Consider the following 22,148-nt stretch of genomic DNA (forward strand, 5'->3'; position numbering starts at 1 on the left):
AAATCTGAAGCAGGGATTCAATCAGAGGAAGTTCAAGAGCAACTCTTTCCAAAGTTCAACTAAATCTGACAAGAACCGATAGCATGTGTTTGTCCTCAAACAACAAGAACAAGAACATCAAATCCTGATCATCCCACCAAATTGATTTTGGTCCCTCAAAATGTTAATTAATCAAGACTTCAAAATGTATCTCTCACGATGATGATGAAAAATGTTATCTAAATAAGAAAAAATACAGGAGAAGAATTAAAATCCAAAATTTTCTTGAATCACAGATACTTCGCTAACCAAGGTAGCTCGCCACTGTCTTTGAGTGCAAATGTCACATCATCGCTGCCACAATACAATACAGGCTGTATTATATCACTGGTGAAAGTTCTTAATTCTATGTCGACATCTTATGATGGGTGATAAAATCTAAATAACTGCATTATGGATAACAATCACATGCTTGCGAAAGCAATACTGGCTCTGAAGTGAGATGAATCCTCATGATCAAACGGTATATCTACACATTTCCTGTTATCGCAGTAGAATACAATAGGAAAACAACCCACCTAAACGGCATCTATGTTAGTGGACAATAAAATGGCTTCACGCATTGTTGGTGTAGTGGACGGTGGTGGGTCGAGTCTCAAAGCTTCAACCATTTTCATTTGTACGAAACTAACTGCCCAGACTGATTTGTTTGGTAATACAAATGAACACCTTTTGTAGTTCACACTAGAAGTGAGGCTTGGACTAAACCATGTGTAGCCTGTACCAGTAGAAGGTCTATGGTTGGAAAAAGGCGGATCCATGAAAAGTTTCTCACGAGGATCACTCTATTGCTTATACGGTCAACTTTCCCGTCAAAAGTTTGGAAAACAATCTAGGCCTAATTCCCTAAACAACACTCAACTTTAGGTCCATTTCTACTCTGAACTTCTTTTTATCTAAAAAAATCACCAACTTTCAAACTAGTCCCAACTTTATCCCGTTAACCCACCATCTAAAAATTGCCATTGATAATTCAAAATTATCAACATCAAGACCACTTAGAGGTTCATTATCATAACCTGCATCTTCATCGGCATCCTTGAAAACAACAACCTCCTGATGTTGATAATTCTGAACAAACCAATAGCGATTTTTGAACAGAGAGTTAACAAAGATAGATCTTGGACTAAAGTGAAAGTTAATGATTTTTTTAGACAATTTCGAGATAGAATTTAGATGGATCTAATGGTGCATTTGTTTCACGAAAAAAAAATGATTTGAAAAACATTAACTAAAAATAATCGGGTGAATCGCTTATAAAATGAATGAACGAAAAAAAAATTAGCGTTTGTGAAAATATTGAGACATTGTTGTCCATAATGAAAACATTTTTCATTAACTAATTATTTCAAGCCATACAAGTGATTATTTTTAGGAAAATGTTTTCCAAATCATTCATTTTCCGTGAAACAGAGCCTAAAGTTGAAATATTGTTGTCGTTACAATCTTTTTTTGTGGAATAAAACAACAATTATTTCATTCTAAACCATGTCCAAGCATGTATGGGCTAAGATCAAAGATAAAACGTTCATGGACCAATCCATATCGTCAGAGGGAAATATCAAGGAACAGGGATGTCATAGATTGAATGCTTTATGAAGGTTATAGATAGCTGACTGCTATTCAATAAGTGAGAACTGACCTTGGAAAATTGAGCTGCAACTTCTGTAGCCTGTGCTTAGAACCAGGTTCACATAAGATGATACGGCATTCACCCAACATACAGCTGCCACGGAGAAAATATGACAGGAATGTCAAAGCTGAGCTGTCCCTTTAACTTGGAAATAAATTTAATGTCATTGCAGAATCTCAGTTCATCTTTCCTTATCCATTGTCATGCCCTAATTAAGTGGCCTATTATATCCCTTTGCACATAGGTAACCATTTCAGAGTTCACAGTATTGATCACGGCAAATTTACAAGATATGAGGCAAAACACTAAACACGAGGAAAACTCAAGTATGACAAGATGTGATATACTTAATCCCATGTATTGATACAAAGTAACACGTCTTGTTATCAGTCAATTATTTGGCTTATAAAATACATTCTATAATAGTTAATGCTAACACGAATTACTAAGTATAATTATGACAGAATAACACAAATTGTCAGCTGCAACCATTTATACAATTCCATTAGCTTTTTTTTCTTTTTCAGTGTATTAGCAAATTGACAGAAAAACAAGCTCAATGCCAAAAGAATTTTACATTGTGGTCCTAGTATGTATGATTAAGCTAAGTTTCCAAAGAAGAAAAAAAGCATATTAGGCTGCACTTCTGGAATAACTAAGCAATGTAGTCCACACTTAATGAAAGATGCCGTTACACAAGTATCCATCTCATTAACTCCATTTTCCATAACACAAATCCCTTAACTAGAAGCTTATAGCAAATACTTCACATAAATGCCGCTAAAATCATATGCAAATCACAAGGCAGCATCGTGTTATTGACAGACACAGAAATTGCAAGCCTTAAATAGGTCTGAACTGGCTCGAAAACTTTTCCGATCCTTTAAGCCCCAAGCATATGCCGATAAATAAATAAATATATATTGTCCTATGGTAAAGCTTCATCGACGGTTTCCCTGTTCATTATATAACAAGAGAAGAAAATGGTGGAGACCTTACCCCACTCTTAAGAGTGTGTCCCATCCAGGAAAAGCTTCTCCATTGCTTGCACAGAGACATGAGACGGTCATTGCCAACTGCATTATGGAGAAGTGCAGCATTAAATGCCTAAAGGAAGAAATAGAACAATACACTAGCGCAAGGTATCAAGGATAACCATGGGATAATAACCTGATAATAATGTCCTACAAATACACATCGGAATTCCCAATGTGAAAACTCTTCTGAACATTTAGCTATGCTATTAGTCATCAAGATGACAAGGTCCATTTCTTTCCTTTTATTATTTTGCCTTGGTTTTACATGTAGTTTTCACATTTCATAATTTCAATAGGTCATTTTTCTTAGACAGAATATGTCAATCAGTACAAGCTCCTATAGATGGTCCAAGAATTTTACTGGCAATTTCTCAGTAATCTCATTATGTGACGCAGCATACAAGAAAAGCTTAAATGATGACCTTCTCAAAAGTGGTTTCTCCCAGGCCTGTTTTGTATAGCTCATGTACCATGGCTGTCAGGAAGATCTTTCCAAGTTTGGAGGAACTTTTTATGACCTGGTAAAGTCAAATGAGTAAAATCTACATCAGAAGCGTCTTAAAAAAGTTTTAACATATTGCAGCCTCCTGCAAATCCTGCCAAAGTTAAATGTCAATAAATAAAAAAATCCACTTTTATCGAGTAAAGTAGTTTCCTACGAGAATGAATCACACCTAAGCACCATCTAGAAGATATAAACAATGCAGTCAAATCTTTTCACTATACCGCATAACTGTAGCTATAAAATAGCTCTTTCTTCAGCAAAACCTTAGCCTATTTTCCTGAGGCCACAACTTTTGCATCAACCTGAAACATAAGCTAACCCCCATCCTTCTAAGTATTGACATTCCTCTTCACATAGCTTGTGAGTCTTCCCCTATCTTGGGTGCTATACACTTTTTTCATATAATGTGCCTGCCTACTATCTATAACACACTACACGTCCCAATAAATTCGTGAATACAAAGCATGTGGTGTTATATGTTGCTGAAAGAACACGATAGTATCAGTGAGCAGTAACTGATGACAAGTCACAAATGTGCTTCAACTCACCTGGATGTGAGGTGCCTGAAACATTTCCTTGATGGCTGCTTCAACCTCTGACATCCCAACAAGAGCTTTCCCTGTAAAATGGAGAACTTACATCATTTGGTTATTTGCAAGTGTAGGTTTATGCTAACAGTTGTACATTTACAAATACAAACAAACATATGTGTATATCAAATAGAGTGAGCCTTCAGGACCACAGGCCAGTTGAAAAAGTGTAGAGAGCCATGACATCGCCCACCAAAACAATCAAACAGATTTTTTGTCACTCCCAAAGTCCTGCTTAACAATGACCTTCTAGAATTATGTAACCTATCTCTGGGCTTGTGATGGTGATGCAGAGAAATCATCTATTGAATTTGCTCATCATTGATGTATAGCATAACCCCGTCAGCCCCTGGTTATATTCCTTTTTGTTTTGATCAAACATAAACAAAGCCGTGAATCATATACACACACCCTTCCTCATATCGAGTGACTTGGGATGACACTAAAGATATCTAGTTTGGCGGAAAGCTTCTTGGTCAAGTCAGATTCATAATAAATGATAGTAGATCTTCTTCAACTGTCCGTACCTTCCCACGATTGCTCTCCAACTCCTCTGAGCATGTATACACCTAGATGTTTGTAAGGGACACATTTATGGATCGGGAACCCAGAAGTATACTGTTCACTGGAAGTTCTACGTTGAGGTTATGCAGTCAGAAGAAAAAAGATTACCTGCTGCAGGAGCAGTTTTGAAAGCTTTCTTTATACGGAAATCAGCAATTTCTGCTGCACGTCTGCATATCTCTAGTGCACGCCGTGCATCCCCTGAAATGGCTGCTACCTGTTAAAGATGTAAATCATCTAAAGTCAAACTGAAGGTAGCGTGAGAGAATAGTAAGGAAAACCTTCAAAAGCAATATGCCAATGGCCTCAAAAAATTTAATTGGGTAGGTAAACGTCGAAGCCCATATCACGATATAGTAAAAAACAAAAGAATCAAGGATGAGACCTTTCGAGAAGCAAATTCTATGGCTTGCTTTTCGAATGCATCAATTCCTCTGAGTCGCGTTAAAATGATTTCCTGAAGCTGCTGATAATTGTAAGGACCAAAGCAAAGTCTCTGAATACCCATGCGACTAGAGATACGCGGGAGCAACTTCTCTGGCAGATCCATTGTATTTGCTATGCCTAAATTTTAACAGAAAGAGGAATAATACATTAGTGTCTTCCTCTCCTCAATAGTCCTTACAACCCCCCTGGAAAAGGACAAGTCATACCTATTACAATCAACTTGGAATGTGCCTTTGTAGGCCAATCAAGAATGTTGTAGAGAACCTGCAACAATGGAAGGCCGACAACATTGATGACCTAATAAAGAAGTTTAACAAAACTGAAAAAATAAAGGAGAAAGAAAAAGGGAAAGCATGTGCTTTGGGTGCTGTGCCAGATGGAATGCCATTGTTACGTAATTGGGATAGCAGAAAAAGCTAGTACCGATTGATTTCTGGTTAAAAGAAGGTCAAGTTCATCAATGAGTAGGATACAAGGTCGGTCATCATCTCTGCCATTATTCTTTCCATCTGAAAATCGTTCATTAAGCAGCCGGAGAGCCTTCTTCCAGCTAACTCTATGTCCAGTCAATGCTTCATAAATCACCTATAAGAATGTTTCATCGCATCAAAGGGCACAAAAGAAGTATAAATACCAAATGTTCAAGTCTATTATCTTAATTACCTTGTAGATGTTCTCCGGTGACGCCAACTTAAGGCCATTAATATCCACAAAACAATATGGTCTGATCCTTCCAGCATCGACTTCGGACCTCATGTTTCTCAATACTGCAAGTACCGTCATTGTCTAAAGCTTAAAGTTAATAAGGTATCAAGTGATATTCAGCTACCAAGGAACTGAGATAACATTTTATATCTGATTCAGTGATGAAGTATACCTTGCCGGTTCCAGGAACACCATGTATGTATAAGCAACGCCCGAGACATTGGTCTTCACATATTGCCCCCTTTATAAAAGCCGTTATTTCCTCCACTTCTCTACAATAAAAAAATGCCTCATGGAGCATACACCTAGCCAGATGATAAAAACATTTAGACAAGTAGTCATGCTTACTTATTTCGGCAAGGTAAGCTTTTAGGAAGTGTTGCCAATAAAAGCATTGCCTTGGCTCTTTCCAGATCAGTTGTCTTGTGGCATCTGACATGCTCTGGAATTATCTTTGTCCCTATCTTTTGCAGTCCAAAGAACTGACCCCTACGTGAGTTCTGTATAAAATAATCAAGGACCGATTTGAAGAAAAGCCATTTAAAAGGAAAAGAACAGAAAATGAAATACACGGTTTCATTCGTACGGCAGCACATTCATGAGCCATTGAAGATCTCAATTGCAGGTTTTTCACACGCTCTGCTTCATAATCCATGTCTTCATCAGTTTCAGAGTCTGCTTCATTGCGAGAAATCCAATCTTCATCACTATCATCTTCCACACCATCCTGTGCAACAAATTTGTGAACTCAAATTTCTTTCCTGCTCAAGTTTGAAGAACAAAAGCCAAACACTGCAGCTCATATGTTCAGTTGCGAACCTCTTCTTCCTTGTCAAACTCAGCAAGACGCTTGAAACTGTGCCAATGGATGTCATATTCATATTCACAAAGATAAACATCATCACCCTGGTCATTGGCTTTGGCATATTCCTTAGGGTTCTTGACAAAGCACTGCCTGAGAATGGATTCCATCTACAAGCCATGCAGTGGAGAGTGGAAGATGAGAATCTTTGACAACAAGAAGTATGTGATTCTTTGACCAATCACATCCACAGTTGAGGAAACACGTATGAGCATCAAGCGATATGTAATAACTAGTTAATATTCAATCACTGTATCAACCAATCCAAACAACTTATAGCCAACTCCTGGTCAGTTTAGACTAAAGTGGCAAAGATCAAGCACCAAAATTTGACATACTAAGATCACGGATTCTTTTCCGGACATGATTACCCACTGCTCTTTTGCAAATATTCTCAAGTAGGGCACTAATCAGAGTGTCTCCTCTCTAGACACTGAAATATGCGATAGGACCATAATCCTCATTCAAATCTAATATGGGGACAATTCTATTCTCTCCTCTTACCTCTTGTGTCATGAAACTTCTCTTTTGGCTCCAAAATAAGTACATTAGGATACTAAAGAAGTCGCATCTCTCTTGTGTCTCTACATGATACTTTTGCAACTCACTTAATTTTCTCACTCCTTTGCCCATTCAAGCAATGGATTACTTTATCCTTAACATCTTCTTGCAGCATTAGCCAGATTGCAGCATTAGCCAGAAGATAGATATAGTAATGCATCAACGTTTTTCTTTTTATTTCCATACAACAGATCAACCTGAAGGATGGTCGCCATTTTTTTCATTAAGAGATACTCCCCCCTTGCCTTGTTAGATACTAAATAATCAACATTGTCATCACCGTACAGAGCTTTCTATACAAGAATCTATGCTGATGGATACGGGCATCAGTGTAGTCTTCCCAAATTAAGACGTACCAGATTTACTATGCTTGTGTATGCTCATAGCCAGGAGTTTTAGGTTTTGCTTCTTTTGTTGAATCAACAGGTGCTTTGCTATATAGACAATGCCACAACTAAGAACAGTTGAAGCTTTTACAATAATTTTCACTCAAAGTAATGGTCGATCGTGTGGAGTCCTGTCTTGGTTGGCAAAAGTAAATAAAAAGACTCCCGATAAACTGTCCAATGAAACAGTTCAGACAAAGATTCTCCACAAGCTTGTGTAAGTGCCACATAACTGGAGAAATGTGCTGGCTGTGAATTTTAAGCAGACAAATAGCTTGGGGAAATTTGAAAAGGCTAATGTAACAGCTAATCTCGCTAACTTCTCAATTACTACCACTCGGCAAAGTAAATGCCCTTATGCTCATTGTTTCTAACACATGCAAATCAATTGAAAGAGAAAATTAAGCTAGTGCAGTGTAACACCGTACCTCGATATCTGCAAAATCATTCGTTCGATATATCTCCCTCCTGAGGTTGTGAGGCTGCCTCCCAGCAGCAGTCTCCTCGGGAATTATGTACCATCTCACCCGACACCAGTAAGTTCCATCCACTTCTTTCCATAAGCTATACATCAGCGGACTTCATAACTACTCAGAGAACATGAAAGCTACCATAGTATTCAAATTAGCGGAATGACCATACCTTTCGATGTGAGCAGCCCATAAATCACTAGAAAGAAGCTTTTCCCTTGCGGTTCTCGCCATTTTCTTCCCCTCGGGCGGCTTTGGCAACTCAACTTCCTTGCCCAGTTTCCGCGCCTCACAGAAGCCACAATTCCAATCCCCTTCAGGAACCTCCTTCAGCGGCGGGGCCAAACATTTCAAGTGAAATCCGCCTAAACAAATGTCGCACTCAATCATGACAGACCTCCCTGCTTTGAAACAAATCCTACACTCCTCGATCTCAGGGTCTTCATCGTCACAGCTCGTGTCGTCTCTCCTCTTCACATAGACGTCGTCCCCCACCTCGAACTCACCTCCATCATACACCACTTTCTTATAGTACACCCTCTTCTTCGGCACCGCGTCACCCTTCTTCTTCTTCTTGCCGTCCGAGGCACTCGAAGTCCTAGCTCTGGCAACCATTCTGGAGTCACTCCCGCTCGTTCTCCTCTTCTTAATCTCAGATTGACCCGGCGATACCGGAGCAAATGAGACCCCATTCCCTTCATTCTCGACTCTCTGCCTCGACTTCCTGCCCGACCTATCGAACCGGACCGCCTTCTCCGCCTCTTCACGAGTTTCCTCCTTGGAGGGCGTTGCCAGCCCAGCATTCCTCACGTTCCCGGTCCTTTTACCCGAACCCGGGGCCGGTCCGCCGGTGGAGCCGGCAGACTTCGAGGGCGTCCCCGCATCGCGACCTCCTCCATCGTCCGGGGAGAGGGGCGTCAGCCGCGCGGATCGGCGGAGGGGGGTGGCGGCGGCGGACCGCGGGGTACGGGGCGCGAAGGAGATCGGCGAGGCCGAGGGCTCGGGGTGGAGGTTCGAGGTCGATTGCTTCTGCTTCCGAGGCGTGTGGATCCTCTTTGGGGTTTCCGCCATGGATTTGCAGGAGCGCCAAGAGGATTTAGGGTTTTGAGCGTCTGATAGAGAGAGAGAGAGAGAGAGAGATGACGCTAGAGAGAGAGAGAGAGAGAGGGAGAGATGGCGGGAAAAGTTCCCTCGCAAAAGCGAGGACCTTTGAAACGTCACTCGACCGTTGCGCGCATCGTGACCACTTTCTTAATTGTTTTCCTTTTTTCTTTCTTTTTCTCCCTTTCTTTTCTTTTTTCCTCTTTTATTTTTTCTTTTTCTTTTTCTAGTTTGTTCTTTGCCGATGGCCACCGGCGATGCTCGAAAAGGGCTAGCAAGGCGACCCTCACCCTGGGCGAGACAACGCTCGAAATCCCAGGCGAGGTCGGCGAGGGCGGCCCTTGCCTAGGCGAGAGTCTCGCTGGCCTCGCCTATGGCTTTTGAGGGTGGCATCGCCCAAGGCAAAGCTGGCCACCGGCAAAGAACAAACTAGAAAAAGAAAAAAGGGAAAATTTCATAAAATAAAATAAAAAAGGATGAAAATGCTCTTGACCATTCGAAAAGTCAAGTCCTTCTTTGAAACTGACATAGCCACTTCAGACTCTTATCTGAAACAAAATTCACTTCAGACTCTTATTTGAAAAAATCATGCAATTATTTAAAACAATGTCTACTCCGGGCTCTTATTTGAGAAAATGAGGGCCGTTCATGTTCTTATTTGGAAATTTCTCACGTTATCATGCTGCTACTATTAGGAAATTTCGAAATTAAAATTTCCGATTTACCGACAAAAAAAATTAATTGATGAGGGGCACAATTTTGCGCTTTACGAGCGGGCAATAAAACTTATTTATGCGATTAATTCTATATCGTCATTTTTTTATTGGGTTTTATTTATTTAAATACGAAACGATGATCCACGTTCCATCCTAGTTCTACTATTAGCAAAATTCCGATCTCCTCCATTCCTTAAACGCCATTTGCTTGTGTTCCCGACATAGGACTTGCTTGGAGACTAACCAAGGGTATGACCGGCTATTCAATCACAATTTGATCGACGAGGCAATATTTTTTAGGCCGAAACCCGATTCGATCCACGAGTTCCGGCAATTGCCGTACTATGGATCGGATTTTGTACTTAATCTGATCTTATTAACCCTTCCCTGCTCCTTTAGTGAACAACATTCAGACTGAATTGCCTCCCCACTCCCCCTGACTCTCGAGTTTGAATCTATCGGGGAAGCCTAGTTCCAAGTTTCGTTTCTTTTCGCCTTCACTTTTTTTGTTATGTCGCCGTACGAGATATAGACCTGTCAAAGTGAGTTATAGACCTGTTTTTTAGCCCATATTTGATGGGATGAATCGTTATACGAGTTATTATATTCAGTAAATAGGTTATAAATGGTTTTAGAATGGTAGAGTCCAAAATACTAATGGTATTAAATAGATTCGCAACTTATTTAGACTCAATCCACCTTTATGACTCTTCTTTCGCTTTCTCTCTCGCTCGCTCAGTCTGTGCTCTCGTCTAAATTTGGATATGAATTTTCCTAGATTGGGTTAAATATGAAAGCGTTTTAGCAATATGAGTCGAGGTGAGTATGGGTAACTAGATTTATATTGTGCAGTTATTGATCAATTTGGGTCAAACCATTTTCGACCCAACTTACCGTTTGAAGGGTCTAAGGAGATATCACTCGTTACTGATTTTCATGAGAAGAATTCCTAGCTCTGAGTTCAAATGAATGTCTTTGCTTCCGACTGAAATTTACTAGGCGCGGGTCAGATCGAACTCCGAGCGCAAGGAATGACATGGAGACTTCTCCATATCTCTACCCACAGTTCCAACATCGAACCAGATCAGAGGCGTTTAACGCATCGCTAAGCTCGATAAACTTGGGCTTTCGCAAAGCGAAATAGTGCATGCACTCGGAACTCGAGGGACTTGTTCGTGATCTTGAAGCGGCACGAGTTTGGGATGTGAAATGGTCTTCTAAAGAAAGCTCAAATCTATGACAAAGCACCCTCTTCCTCGCACATGTATAAAGCAATCTCTTCGCAATACTTGAGTGGAAGAAGGTCACGCTATACATATTCAGAGAAAGATACCGAGTGGCGGACATCAGAACCTTTTGCACGTAGCCAGCTGATGCCATGTATGGAATTATCTTCTTTAGATTAGCAAGGATACTTCAAAGTGTTGGAAAATTAGATGAACCAGGAGCAGAAGAATTTACGTATTGGGGGAAGAAGAATACGTAACACTTTTTGTTATAATCAGAAAAAAAAAATCCAAGAAAGTGATAACAAAATATAACCAGGAGGTGAGATACGGCTAACCGAATTTCCTTAAGGTGAGTAGTTCCTGCCAATGGTGCTAAGCAGCTTCACGAACTATGCCTCCTAAGATACAACACCTCGAACCCGTTTGAATTAGCACTATGCAAACAGGACTCTCTTAAACATTTCTTGAAACCAGCACACTTAGAGAAAATCGAAGAGAGGAGATATAGGTGTTTTTTGAACATTTCTTGGAATGAAGAATTTCAACTCTATTTATAGAGTTTTAGAATTCACGTACGATACCTGAACTAAAAATTAAATAGATACAAGAATCCATAAAATACATGAACTAAATAGATACGTGAATTAAGTAGATACACGAATCCAAGAAATATATGAACTCAAGAGATATATGAATTAATGAGATACGTGAACGGAAGAGACGTATCTCGTTTTGCTCACGTTCGTTGATCCATTAACCCACCATAAATACAACAATATCCCACATTAATGGATCAACAAACATTTTGACTCAAGGAATTCTAAGTGTGCATGTGGAAATACACTACATCAAGATAGGTAACTTCCGCTTTGAACTTTTTTTAGTGAAAGCCTATCGAACATATTTAACTAGTCGGTGGACTAGACCTTGAACCGCCAGTTGTTGGTGTAAGCCCAGACAATAGACCTCACACAGAGTATTTCTGAATCAAGATTGGTTCTCAGTTGAGTTCATTCTTTTGGCCCTAAACCTCTCATGATTCATGAGTGCTTTAAAAAATCTAGCCTTTAAAGATTTTCATAAAGGCGGCCAGCTCCACGCATATAGGTGCATTCCTATTAAAGGTATCCTGCCATACCTTACTAGGATGCTGAATCCTAGCTATAGGAATCATTAAACACTATAGGAAGCATCATTGCATCATAGGATTGGGAGATAGTGCGCACACTAGAATTTTCAAAATTTGCATTGTCCTATTAAAATTAGTCCATGAGATCTCCAATCGCTAGATTAGGTTTCCATCCTAGAACCTCTTTATTGAGTTAAGGCTTTTAACCCCATTCCCCTTGATGCGCGGTTTACCTGCTCTCTCGACAAACCTTTTGTCAGAGAATCCGCAATATTTTCCTTTGACTTCACAAAGTTCAAAGAAATTATTCCATTCGAGAGCAACTATCTTACGGTGTTATGTCTACGACGAATGTGTCTAGACTTACCGTTGTATATCAAATTTTGTGCCCCCTTGCAATCACTGCTTGATTGTCACAGTGAATGCATATCAGAGGCACAGGTTTTGACCACAACGGAACATCCTCTAGAAACTATCGAAGTCAATCTGCTTCTTCAGCGGTTTTATCCAAAGCAACAAACTCCGATTCCATTGTGGAGCGCACTATTAGAGTTTGCTTTGAGGATTTCCATGATATTGCGGCACCGCCTAGCGTGAACCTATATCCGCTAGTCAATTTCGATTCATCGAAATTCGAAATCCAATTGGCATCACAGTAACCTTCCAAAACAGCTGGATATTTGCCATATTGCAGAACATAGTCTTTAGTTCTTTGCAAATAAACAAATACTCTCAAAAGAGCATTCCAATGCTCATGACCAAGATTACTTGTCTATCAGCTCAGTTTTCCTACTTAGTGCACAATATCGGGTTTAATGCAGTTTATGATGTATATGATGCTGCCGATCACTTAAGAGTACTCCAGCTACCTGATACTGTTTCTAGTATTCTTTCTTAAAGTTAGGTATGGAAGAAAATGATTATTCGTATCTTTAATATCGAACCCTTTAAACCTCTCAATTACCTTTTCAATGTAATGAGATTGTGTTAAACATAGACTATCAGAATTCCTTAGAATTTTGATGTCGAGTATAACATCCGCAACACCTAAGTCTTTCATCTCAAAGTTATTCTTGAGAACATTCTTGGTGATTTGAATAACCTCAGCGTTATCTCTAAATATCAACAAGTCATCGACATATAGACAAATAAGCACACATCCAACGGATGTGGATTTAGTGTATACACATTTGTCACACTCATTGATTCTATATCCATTTTTTATCATCACACGGTCAAACTTCTCATGTCATTGTTTAGGAGCTTGTTTAAGTCCATACAATGATTTGATAAGTTTACACACATAGTGTTCTTGTCCTTTGACCTTGAATCCTTTGGGTTGTTCCATATAAATCTCCTTGTTGATATCGCCATTCAAGAATGCAGTTTTCACATCCATTTGATGTACCTGCAAATTGTATAGTAAAGCTATAGCAATCAACATCCTAACACATGTTATTCTCGTTACAGGTGAATAAGTATCAAAGTAGTCTAGACCCTATCTTTGTCTAAACCCTTTGACAACAAGCCTTGCTTTATATTTATCTATGGAGCTAACAGCTTTACGCTTCTTTTTGAAGATCCATTTACATCCAATTGATTTATTTTCTTATAAAAGATCAATCAATTCCCAAGTGTGATTACTTAGGATAGAATCAATTTTATTGTCAACAGCTTCTTTCCAATAAGGAACATCCGGAGTTGACATTACCTCTTGAAATGTTTGAGGCTCACCTTCTAACATGTATGTAAGAAAATCAGGTCTAAAAGATTTTTCAATCTGCGACCTCTTACTTCTTCGAAGTTCGGCTTCTTCAACCTCAACTTCCTCATTCTCAGATTCTAGATTTTTAATTCTCTTCTGAGAAGGTTCACCCTGATTTCTTTTCACAGGATATACATCCTCAAAGGATTCAGCATCCCTTGATTCTAGGATAGTATTGGCATAGATTTCCACATTTTCAGATTTATGAACCAAAAATCTGTATGCGCTGCTATTTTGAGCATAACCGATAAATATGCAATCCACCATGTTAGGTCCTAACCGAGTTTGTTTAGGAGGAGGAATTGCCATCTTGGCTAGGCACCCCCACACTTTCAAAAAAATTGTGAGATAGTAACCTTCCATTCCATAATTCATATGGAGTTTTATATGTCTTCTTGTGGGGCACTTTATTTAAAATGTAGTTCATAGTTAAACTACCTCCCCTTACAAGTTTTGAGGTAAAGCCGAACTTAAGAGCATGGCGTTAGCCATCTCCTTCTATTCTTCCATTCAGCAACTCCATTTTGCTGCGGAATATAAGGTGCAGTTGTTTGGAGAATTATCCCCAAACTAGCACACAACTTTTTTAAATTGAAAGAATTGTATTCTCCTCATCTGTCAAACCTAAGCACTTTAATTAGTCTATCAAGTTGGTTCTCAACCTCATTTTTATACTTAATAAACATGCTCATAGCCCAATCTTTGCTAGTTAATAAATAAACATAGCAAAATCAAGTACAGTCACCTATAAAAGTGATGAAGTACTTCTTTCCACCTCTACTTTCTACAAACTTTAAATCACATAGATCACTATGGATTAGTTGTAGAGGTTCACTCGTTCTTTTAATCAATTTGAAAGATTTCTTAGCAAACTTAATCTTAACATAAGTCTCACATTTGTAGCGGGCATCCAACTCAAACCTTGGAATTAGCCCCAAGTTTGCTAATTTCTTCATTATACCATAGTTTACATGCCCTAATCTACCATGCCATAGATAAGGAGACGCAACAGTGTAAACTGAAGACTTTTCTTTATTAATAGTCTTTGGGTACAAGAATTTAGAGTTTACATCAATGACAGCCATATTGGCTCTGAACATGTCATTATACAAGTACTATTTCCCCACATACATCCCTCCTTTGGAAAGTACAAACTTGTCAGATTCAAATACAATTTTGAAACCCTTCTTGACAAGTATGGGGCCAGAAATGAGATTCTTTCAAATTTCTGGTACATGAAGCACATTTTGCAGGATGATCTCCTTGCCGGAGGTGAACTTCAGGATCACTTTTTCTCTCCCGGCAACTTTTGCTGATGTAGTATTAGCCATATAAATCATCTCATCTTCATCAGCTTTCTCGTAAGACAAGAACATGTGTGTATTCACACAAATGTGATTTGTGACACATGTGTCCAACCAACAATCAGTATTGTTTGATACCAAAGATACCTCAGATACCACCACAGTAGTCAGTTTCTCATTATCTTCCTGTTATCACTGCTTAAAGCCCACACCGGTGAATTTCTCCGGCTTCTCATTCGGTGTTACTGGAGATGGTACCATCAAACTAGGCAAAGCCTGTTGAACCATTCCTCCATAAATTAAACCATAAGCCATTTGGCCTGCACTGTTTAGAAAAACAGTCCCGGGTATATCAGTCAAACGACTTGCACCCGTACCACCATAGATGGTTTCAACCCAAAGACTTGCAGCATTTGCTGCCACAATACCAGGCCACGAGGTCTGAACCTCACCAGTTGAAATGACCATAGAAACGTCTCCAAAAATATTCCGGACATCATTGGGTACTTGATTGTTATCAGCTATCTCGATTTTTTGATAAAATCAACAAACAGTAAGAAATAATCGCCTTAAGATTGTTGAAAAATTAGATGAACAATGAGAAGAAGAATTTACATATTGAGGGAAGAAGAATACGTAACACTGTTTGTTGTAATCGGAAAAAAAAAATCCGAGAAAGTGATAACAAAATATAACCAGAATGTGAGGTATGGCTAACCGAATCTCCTTAAGGCGATTAGTTCCTGCCAACGGTGCTAAGCAGCTTCACGAACTATGCCTCCTAAGATACAATACCTCGAACCTGTTTGAATTAGCACTATGCAAACATGACTCTCTCGAACACTTCTTGAAACTAGCACACTTAAAGAAAATTGAAGAGAGGAGATGTAGATGTTTTTTGAACATTTCTTGGAATGAAGAATTTCAACTCTATTTATAGAGTTTTAGAATTCATGAACAGAAACGATACATGAACTAAAAATTAAACAGGTACAAGAATTCAGGAGATACATGAATTAAATAGATACGTGAATTAAGTAGATACACGAATCCAAGAAATACATGAACTCGAGAGATATATGAATTTAATGAGATACGTGAACGGAAGAGACGTATCTCGTTTTGCTCACATCCGTTGATCCATTAACCCACCATAAATACAACACAAAGGACATGGTGGGCGGGCATGCGCAGATAGATGTCTAGTCGCGTTTCGAGACTCCGTTCGTCCTCTTCAGGCCCAGCACGGTCAAAACGATCCCGAGGTAGTCGTAGCAATACGACGACCGGAAGAGCTGCAGCTTGTCATCATTCCAAGGCGGGAATCTGAACCAGAAGTCGACGAGGAAGCTTCTTCTCAGCACTGCTTTATTGTGGCTGAAGGTGTCGAAGGAGAACTTCCCGTGATATTTGCCCATCCCGCTCTCGCCAATCCCGCCGAACGGGAGAGCATCAGCTAGATACTGACATATACGCAAATCGAACAAGAAAGTCTTTTCGTTAACACTTCGAAGACCTTACTGAGAAAACATTAACGTAGACATCTACAAGCCCCAGCAAAAGATAGTAGAGCATATTCACACTAAAATGCTCGATTTGCTCTTCAAAGACTGATAAAAGTGCATCAATAGTTTAGCTATTTGAAGATTTATTATAGGATTGGAGGTATACCTGAATGATTGTATCATTGAATACGACACTCCCAGACGATGTCTTCGATACCATGCTCCTCCCCAGCGACTCATCTTTGGTGAAGACATAGATGGCTAATGGCTTAGGCCTCGAGTTTATGAACTCGATGCTGTCTTCTATCTTGTTTAGCTGTCAAAACAAGTACGGTCATACCAGATTGCACCCGCATCGGTATTCAGCTGGCCATCGATTGTTCGACGACCACTAGATTTTTGAAGAAATGGCATATAACAAATTAATGAATGTAGTTTTCGGGTTTACGCATCTTACAGTTACAATGGGAAGTAACGGGCCAAAAATTTCATCCTTCATGATTGCTGCTTGAAGTGGAGGATCCATCAAGATCGTCGGCTCAATGAACCTGCATACGTTCTTAAAAATATCACTGCTCTTGAAATTGATCATCTGTAGACAAATTTATCCCTGTACTTAATAGCATCATTCATCACACAATTTCTTCATACAAAGCCTAACTGAGAGTGAGTTAGAGATGGAGCAGAAAAGGCGACATGAAAGAGCACGGCTTACAGGTTCTCTTCATCCATCAATCCCCCGTGGACAATAGAAGATTTGACCAAAGGATCAAGTAAAAGGCTCTGCAATCTTAAGAAATGATGCTTATTCACGATTCTCGAAACAGTACGCGACTCCCTCGGGTTTTCTCCTAACATCTTCTTCATCTCGACCTTCATCAATTCGACCTGAATAGAACAGGAAAGAATTGGAGGAACATAACATCAGTATCGACAAGCAAATAAAACATCGAACACCCAAGAAGGAAATAACAGATCATCATCAGCGTCATACCAAAGTGGAACTGAATTTCTTCTCCACTAGGACATAGTCCACTCCAATGCATACTTGTCCTGCCGAGAATGTAAATTTTGCCCCAAGAACTCGTTGCACAGCCACCTGGTAATTAGTAGGACAAAAGGAACTGAGAGATAACTTGCATGGTCACTGTGGAATCGAGAAAAGCAAAATTACCTTTCTGTCGAAAGAGCTGGAGAGAGTGTCTATCACAGCAGGGCATTTTCCACCAAGCTCCAGAGTTACGGGCGTCAGATGCTCCGCTGCTGCCGCTAAGACTCTTCGTCCTATTCGGGCACTCCCTATGAATTTCAGAAACCGAAAAAATGCCAAACCAATCGTTGGACGGCTTTCAGTGAAACATGAATATTGGAGGAGAGATTTTTCAAATAATGGAGTTTTGAACCTGTGAAGAATATTTTGTCCCATTTCCAATGCAAAAGTCGTTCACCGGTGCCAGGACCGCCTTGAATGACCTTCACAGCTTTGTAGTCTAAATAACGAGGAATAGCATTGGCTAGAAGAGAAGAGCATTCCGGAGCCAACTCTGAAGGTTTCAAAACCACGGCATTGCCCGCAGCTAGCGCTCCTATCAGCGGTTCCAAGGATAGTCCTATAAGCGTAAGCACATGGCCAAATATTATCAGGAACAGAGACTAATTAATAACCAAGACGTATCAGCCCCATCCGAAAATCTATCAGCCTTTGTAAAGTTAACCTTCCGGAAACTACTATCCTCACCAATTGGAAAGTTCCAGGATGAGATTATTAGGACTAGACCAAGAGGCTCAGGAACAATCTCCGCAGTCGAGAGTAATGCGATTCTCGGCAGTTTAGCCTATCAATCATATACAAAATCATAAGACAATGTTATCATTTTGTATGATCTGCAGTATAATATTAGGCATATTGGTTTGATATTGTCGATGTAATTCGAGAGGAACCTCGTGATCGAGACTGTCATTTATCACCATATAAAACTAGCAACATGTTTCGTCCCGTGAGTATTAACACTCACCTTATTGCCTGACATCCATCGTAATAAACCGTCCAATGCATAGTTCACAGACTTTATCAAGCTTCCTATCTGCAGATGTAACCATAAATGAATGGTCTTTCCTCAAAATGTCGGTGAACATAACGATGCCTTTAAGGAGGAACTATACAAATGCAAAGCCATGAAGAGAAATCTTTAAAACAGAACGTCGAGGGGGTGTAAACAATTGTTTGCAAACGACATACATAATCTCCACCAAAAAACTCGAGCTGTTAGATGCAGTGATATTACATTAGGCCCGCTAAGTTCCCTTTTCCAAGTGATGTTCCATATACCGGGATGATACAGAATTACAGATGATACACTAAAAAACCTGTCACTGTTGCCTTCCTGTTTCTCATTCGGTAATTTTTCTTGATTTATAAAGTTGAGAATATTTCAGTTTAGGCTACATTAGGTATCCACTTTGTCACACCTTTCCATATTAAGTGACCAATATGTGATTACCACTAAACTTATCCCAAACTTTTACATTGCTCAAACGCTAACGTGTTCGGCGTCTTCGCTCAAATCTTGGGTTCAAATTAGCTACTGCATTTGCATGCTCTCTCAGTGCCGTCACTTCAAAGGACGGACCGGTATGCTTCGGTGATTATCTTATATGTGTGGGACAAGGAGACCGTCCCACTCAACTGGCTAACTAGCACCGAATACACCCAGTGACGTACAAAAAAAGACGATCGTAATCATGCAGGTCAATTCAGGTTTAAGTCACCTCAGTGCATAAATGAAATCCTCATTAAGAAGGAAGTGCCACCAATTGAATCCAAGTTCACCTCATCCCTATAGGCCTCAACGGGATGCTTGCCCAAGTCTTGATGGAGCGCTCTAAAGATCTCCTCCTCTCTTTCCCTGAGGAGTTGAAGCAATCCGTTGAGCTGTGACTTCCTCCAAGAGGCTTCTCTTGTCCTCCCACTCCTGTAACACTCCCTCATCTCCTCAAGCTCTCTCTCCATCTCTTCCACGACCTCATTTTCCAATTCCATGTCTCTCTCAAAGAACTGACTGAGACACGTTTGTGTTCTCTTTGACCTCTTGGAGGGTATGTTCATATATAGAAGTACTTGCTTCCAACCTACCATCTTCAATTCTCTAATCCAAAAGGGAACAGAAAAGACAAGAAAAGAAAAGAAAGAAAGCCTGGTTTCATAAAGGTCTTCAGAGAAGTCCTCTGACAATTGAAAGGAACGTCCAACGCCGTGTCGATTCAGGTTTTCATTTTCAGAGTAAATGATCTAGCGCCATCTTCGCGCTTCACGTGCATTTGTACGTGTAGGCGAAGAAATGAGAGGAAACGGCACCGAAGGTGGTCAAGTAAATTCATGAAAAGGACGGCCACCGGTGAGAGCTGCACTGGCGTGGCCCTGGCATTCATAGCGTTTGGTCCGTCTTGTATTGGCAGAGATAAAAAGTACACGTGAAAGTGAGCTGCGCTGTGAAGAACAAGTGAATTTGTACCAAGTAAAAAGGTTATTGAGCATCATTTGGTCGTGCTCAAGCTTTTGACTCTACGAAAGGTTAACGAAGCAGTTTGGCAATACTACGTTAAAATGTTTAAACGAGCGGGACCAGTGCGCGTGGCGATCGGATCAATCGGGGTAGGTTCTTTTTACACACGAGGAATCTTGACATGGATATACCGATCCAAAACCCTACTGTTTTTCAACTATTGTTTTGAACAGGAACTGTTGTACTAACATTGAACGAGGAACTCCATCTGATTTTAGTTTACCTTAAAGGGTCCTAGACAACCTCTTCACTCTACAGATGTAACATACCAACAACTCAAATGTCTGATGAGGTGTGGATGGGGACACGGTGGAACGGATTGGACAAGAGCCGCCGTTCATTTTGGAATGTTGCGGACCCAAAACCGTAATTTAGGTGTCCATTGGGATTAAATGGCTGTTATTGCTCGTCGTTTGTTTTTCAACTCAGACTACGGATTCATTTATTATGAGGCCCGCGTCATGAATAATGAATTATCAAATTTTTTCAGACCACGTGGTGTACTTAATGCGTGTCGATAGATGCGTGTCGATAGGGGTGATTGGACCTGGAACCTAAAACTCATTCCCGATTTTTTAAACCTGGAACCTATCATGTTCGTCTGGAACCTATCCTGTTTTTCCATTTCAGTTTTCAGGGTCTATTCGAGAACTTGTTTTTACTTTACTTCTTTTTCGAGTTTCGTTTTTTACGGTATATGCTTATGTGCATCCTCAAAGTGGGTAACTCTTTTATTGCATGAAAAATTAGGTATGTCAACCTGATCGGTGTCGCGGCGCGAGCCACTATTAGGCTCGCTCGCAGGTCACCTCATTCACGGGTTAGTCGGGTATTTCATGGGCGGGAGGTTCTCTATAATTGTATTTTGGACGAGCTTTCTCATCATTAGGGAAGAAATGATCCGGCGAAATCTTTGCAAAGACGTGCAAAATAAAGGCATTGCGGATCCAAACATACCGTGTAGAAGCTAGGCTGAACTTGAAGCCCATTGGGCCAGGCCCATAATGGGATCAAACTTGCGAACCAGCATGTTTCTCAAAAGCTTTCTCTCGCTGAAGTCGCAGTTCATCGCTTGCGATCGCTCGGAGAAGAAGAAGAAGAGGATGGGGCCGTGGCACCCTCGCTGGCCACAGGCGAGGGCCTCGCGGCCCTTGCTTGGACTGGGCGAGGGAAAAAAAAACAAAGACAAGAAAGGAAAAAATTAATAAAAATTCGAAAACATTACTAAAAATTATTTACTTTAGCGCCGATCGTGCCACGTAGAACAGCCAGCGTCCACATCAGAAATTTCAAGCCAAAATTGACCGGATGGACTCAATTGGCAAAACTTGAAAAGGTTTAGGATTCAATTGGCACGATCAAAAGGCTGATGACTAAAATTAATAAGTTTATGACTTTTTATACAATTATCCCTTTATAATTAGTGTTAGTAACTTAAGTTTTGCAAATAAATGTAGTAAATTTTTGGAGCGGTTGGTAATTTCAAGCAATCAAATGAGCGTGGATAAGTGACCTCAAAAGTTGGTAGTTTCGTTAGTAATTTTAACACATTGGTAAGCTCCGCAGACAAATGTTGGTAAATTATTGAAAAACGGTTGGTATCTTCAAAACAATTTTTGTAACTCGCTATTTGGTAACTTAATACATGAAAAGTTGCTACAAAGCAACACATTGATAACTTTAACAAGTAAATATTGATAAATTATTGAAAGAGTTAATAATTTTGAAACGGTAAATACTAGTAAGTGAACTCAAATAATATTGCCTAAAAGTCTCAAGTCTACTCTACAATAGCCAACTCAACACTAAATCTTTCAATTGCGTTAGTCTAGTCCTAAACTTTTTGATAATTTGTCAATTTAGCCTTAAACCTTTTGACGATTTGCCAATTTAATCTTTCCAGTCAAAATTGGCCGGAAATAGCTGACGTGGCGGTCTAGCTAGTGCCAACTGTCCTATGTAATACGGCGGGCACTAACATTGACAAATTTTATAATTTTTCTGAATTTTTCTTTTTTGTTTTGTTTTGTTTTATTT

General features: G+C 39.9%; 2 protein-coding genes and 1 non-coding gene across 5 annotated transcripts; all 3 read right to left on the minus strand.

Annotated features, from left to right (window-relative positions):
- Nucleotides 1-21: 21 nt before the first annotated feature.
- On the minus strand, nt 22-8,939 carry LOC115675130 (origin of replication complex subunit 1B-like). The gene is made up of 16 exons (XM_030597744.2): nt 7,972-8,939; nt 7,758-7,893; nt 6,340-6,492; nt 6,107-6,247; nt 5,869-6,020; nt 5,693-5,792; nt 5,479-5,601; nt 5,239-5,400; nt 5,022-5,079; nt 4,754-4,932; nt 4,477-4,585; nt 3,763-3,833; nt 3,132-3,227; nt 2,672-2,748; nt 1,682-1,765; nt 22-333 (listed from the first exon to the last, which is right to left on the minus strand). The coding sequence occupies exons 1-16, from the start codon at nt 8,868-8,870 to the stop codon at nt 270-272; spliced, it is 2,604 nt and encodes an 867-aa protein (XP_030453604.1). The 5' UTR covers nt 8,871-8,939; the 3' UTR covers nt 22-269.
- LOC115678589 (small nucleolar RNA snoR28) lies at nt 6,356-6,432 on the minus strand. The gene has a single exon (XR_004005398.1). It is a non-coding gene; the product is annotated as a small nucleolar RNA snoR28 (small nucleolar RNA).
- Nucleotides 8,940-16,051: 7,112 nt separating the features above from the next.
- Nucleotides 16,052-19,764, minus strand: LOC115675196 (aldehyde dehydrogenase family 3 member F1-like). Of its 3 annotated transcripts, none has more exons than XM_030597801.2 (10): nt 19,379-19,764; nt 18,564-18,632; nt 18,287-18,383; nt 17,952-18,158; nt 17,723-17,847; nt 17,543-17,647; nt 17,264-17,436; nt 17,006-17,096; nt 16,715-16,864; nt 16,052-16,506 (listed from the first exon to the last, which is right to left on the minus strand). In XM_030597801.2, exons 1-10 carry the CDS (start codon nt 19,682-19,684, stop codon nt 16,246-16,248), a joined length of 1,584 nt encoding a protein of 527 aa, XP_030453661.1. In that variant the 5' UTR covers nt 19,685-19,764; the 3' UTR covers nt 16,052-16,245. The 3 variants fall into 3 exon arrangements, with proteins under 3 accessions (XP_030453661.1, XP_056168851.1, XP_056168850.1); XM_056312876.1 differs by having other exon boundaries at nt 19,357-19,412; XM_056312875.1 differs by lacking the exon at nt 19,379-19,764 and adding an exon at nt 19,318-19,373.
- Nucleotides 19,765-22,148: the final 2,384 nt, after the last annotated feature.

Source organism: Syzygium oleosum, unplaced genomic scaffold (assembly GCF_021117445.2).
Source record: "Syzygium oleosum isolate NSW1041296 unplaced genomic scaffold, Sole_v2.1 Sole_v2.07, whole genome shotgun sequence".
In the NCBI taxonomy this organism is placed as follows: Eukaryota; Viridiplantae; Streptophyta; class Magnoliopsida; order Myrtales; family Myrtaceae; genus Syzygium; species Syzygium oleosum.

What these genes read in the sequence shown, in the direction of transcription:
- LOC115675130 (XM_030597744.2), bottom strand. Translation starts at nt 8,870, where the DNA reads ATGGCGGAAACCCCAAAGAGGATCCACACGCCTCGGAAGCAGAAGCAA. An exon ending in CACCGGAGAACATCTACAAG is followed by an intron (nt 5,401 to 5,478) that starts GTAATTAAGATA and finishes ACATTCTTATAG; the next exon opens with GTGATTTATGAAGCATTGAC. An exon ending in TTGCAGCTCAATTTTCCAAG is followed by an intron (nt 334 to 1,681) that starts GTCAGTTCTCAC and finishes GTATTGTGGCAG; the next exon opens with CGATGATGTGACATTTGCAC.
- LOC115675196 (XM_030597801.2), bottom strand. Translation starts at nt 19,684, where the DNA reads ATGGTAGGTTGGAAGCAAGTACTTCTATATATGAACATACCCTCCAAG. An exon ending in TTGAGGCCTATAGGGATGAG is followed by an intron (nt 18,633 to 19,378) that starts GTGAACTTGGAT and finishes TTACATCTGCAG; the next exon opens with ATAGGAAGCTTGATAAAGTC. An exon ending in ATCCTGGAACTTTCCAATTG is followed by an intron (nt 18,159 to 18,286) that starts GTGAGGATAGTA and finishes TTACGCTTATAG; the next exon opens with GACTATCCTTGGAACCGCTG.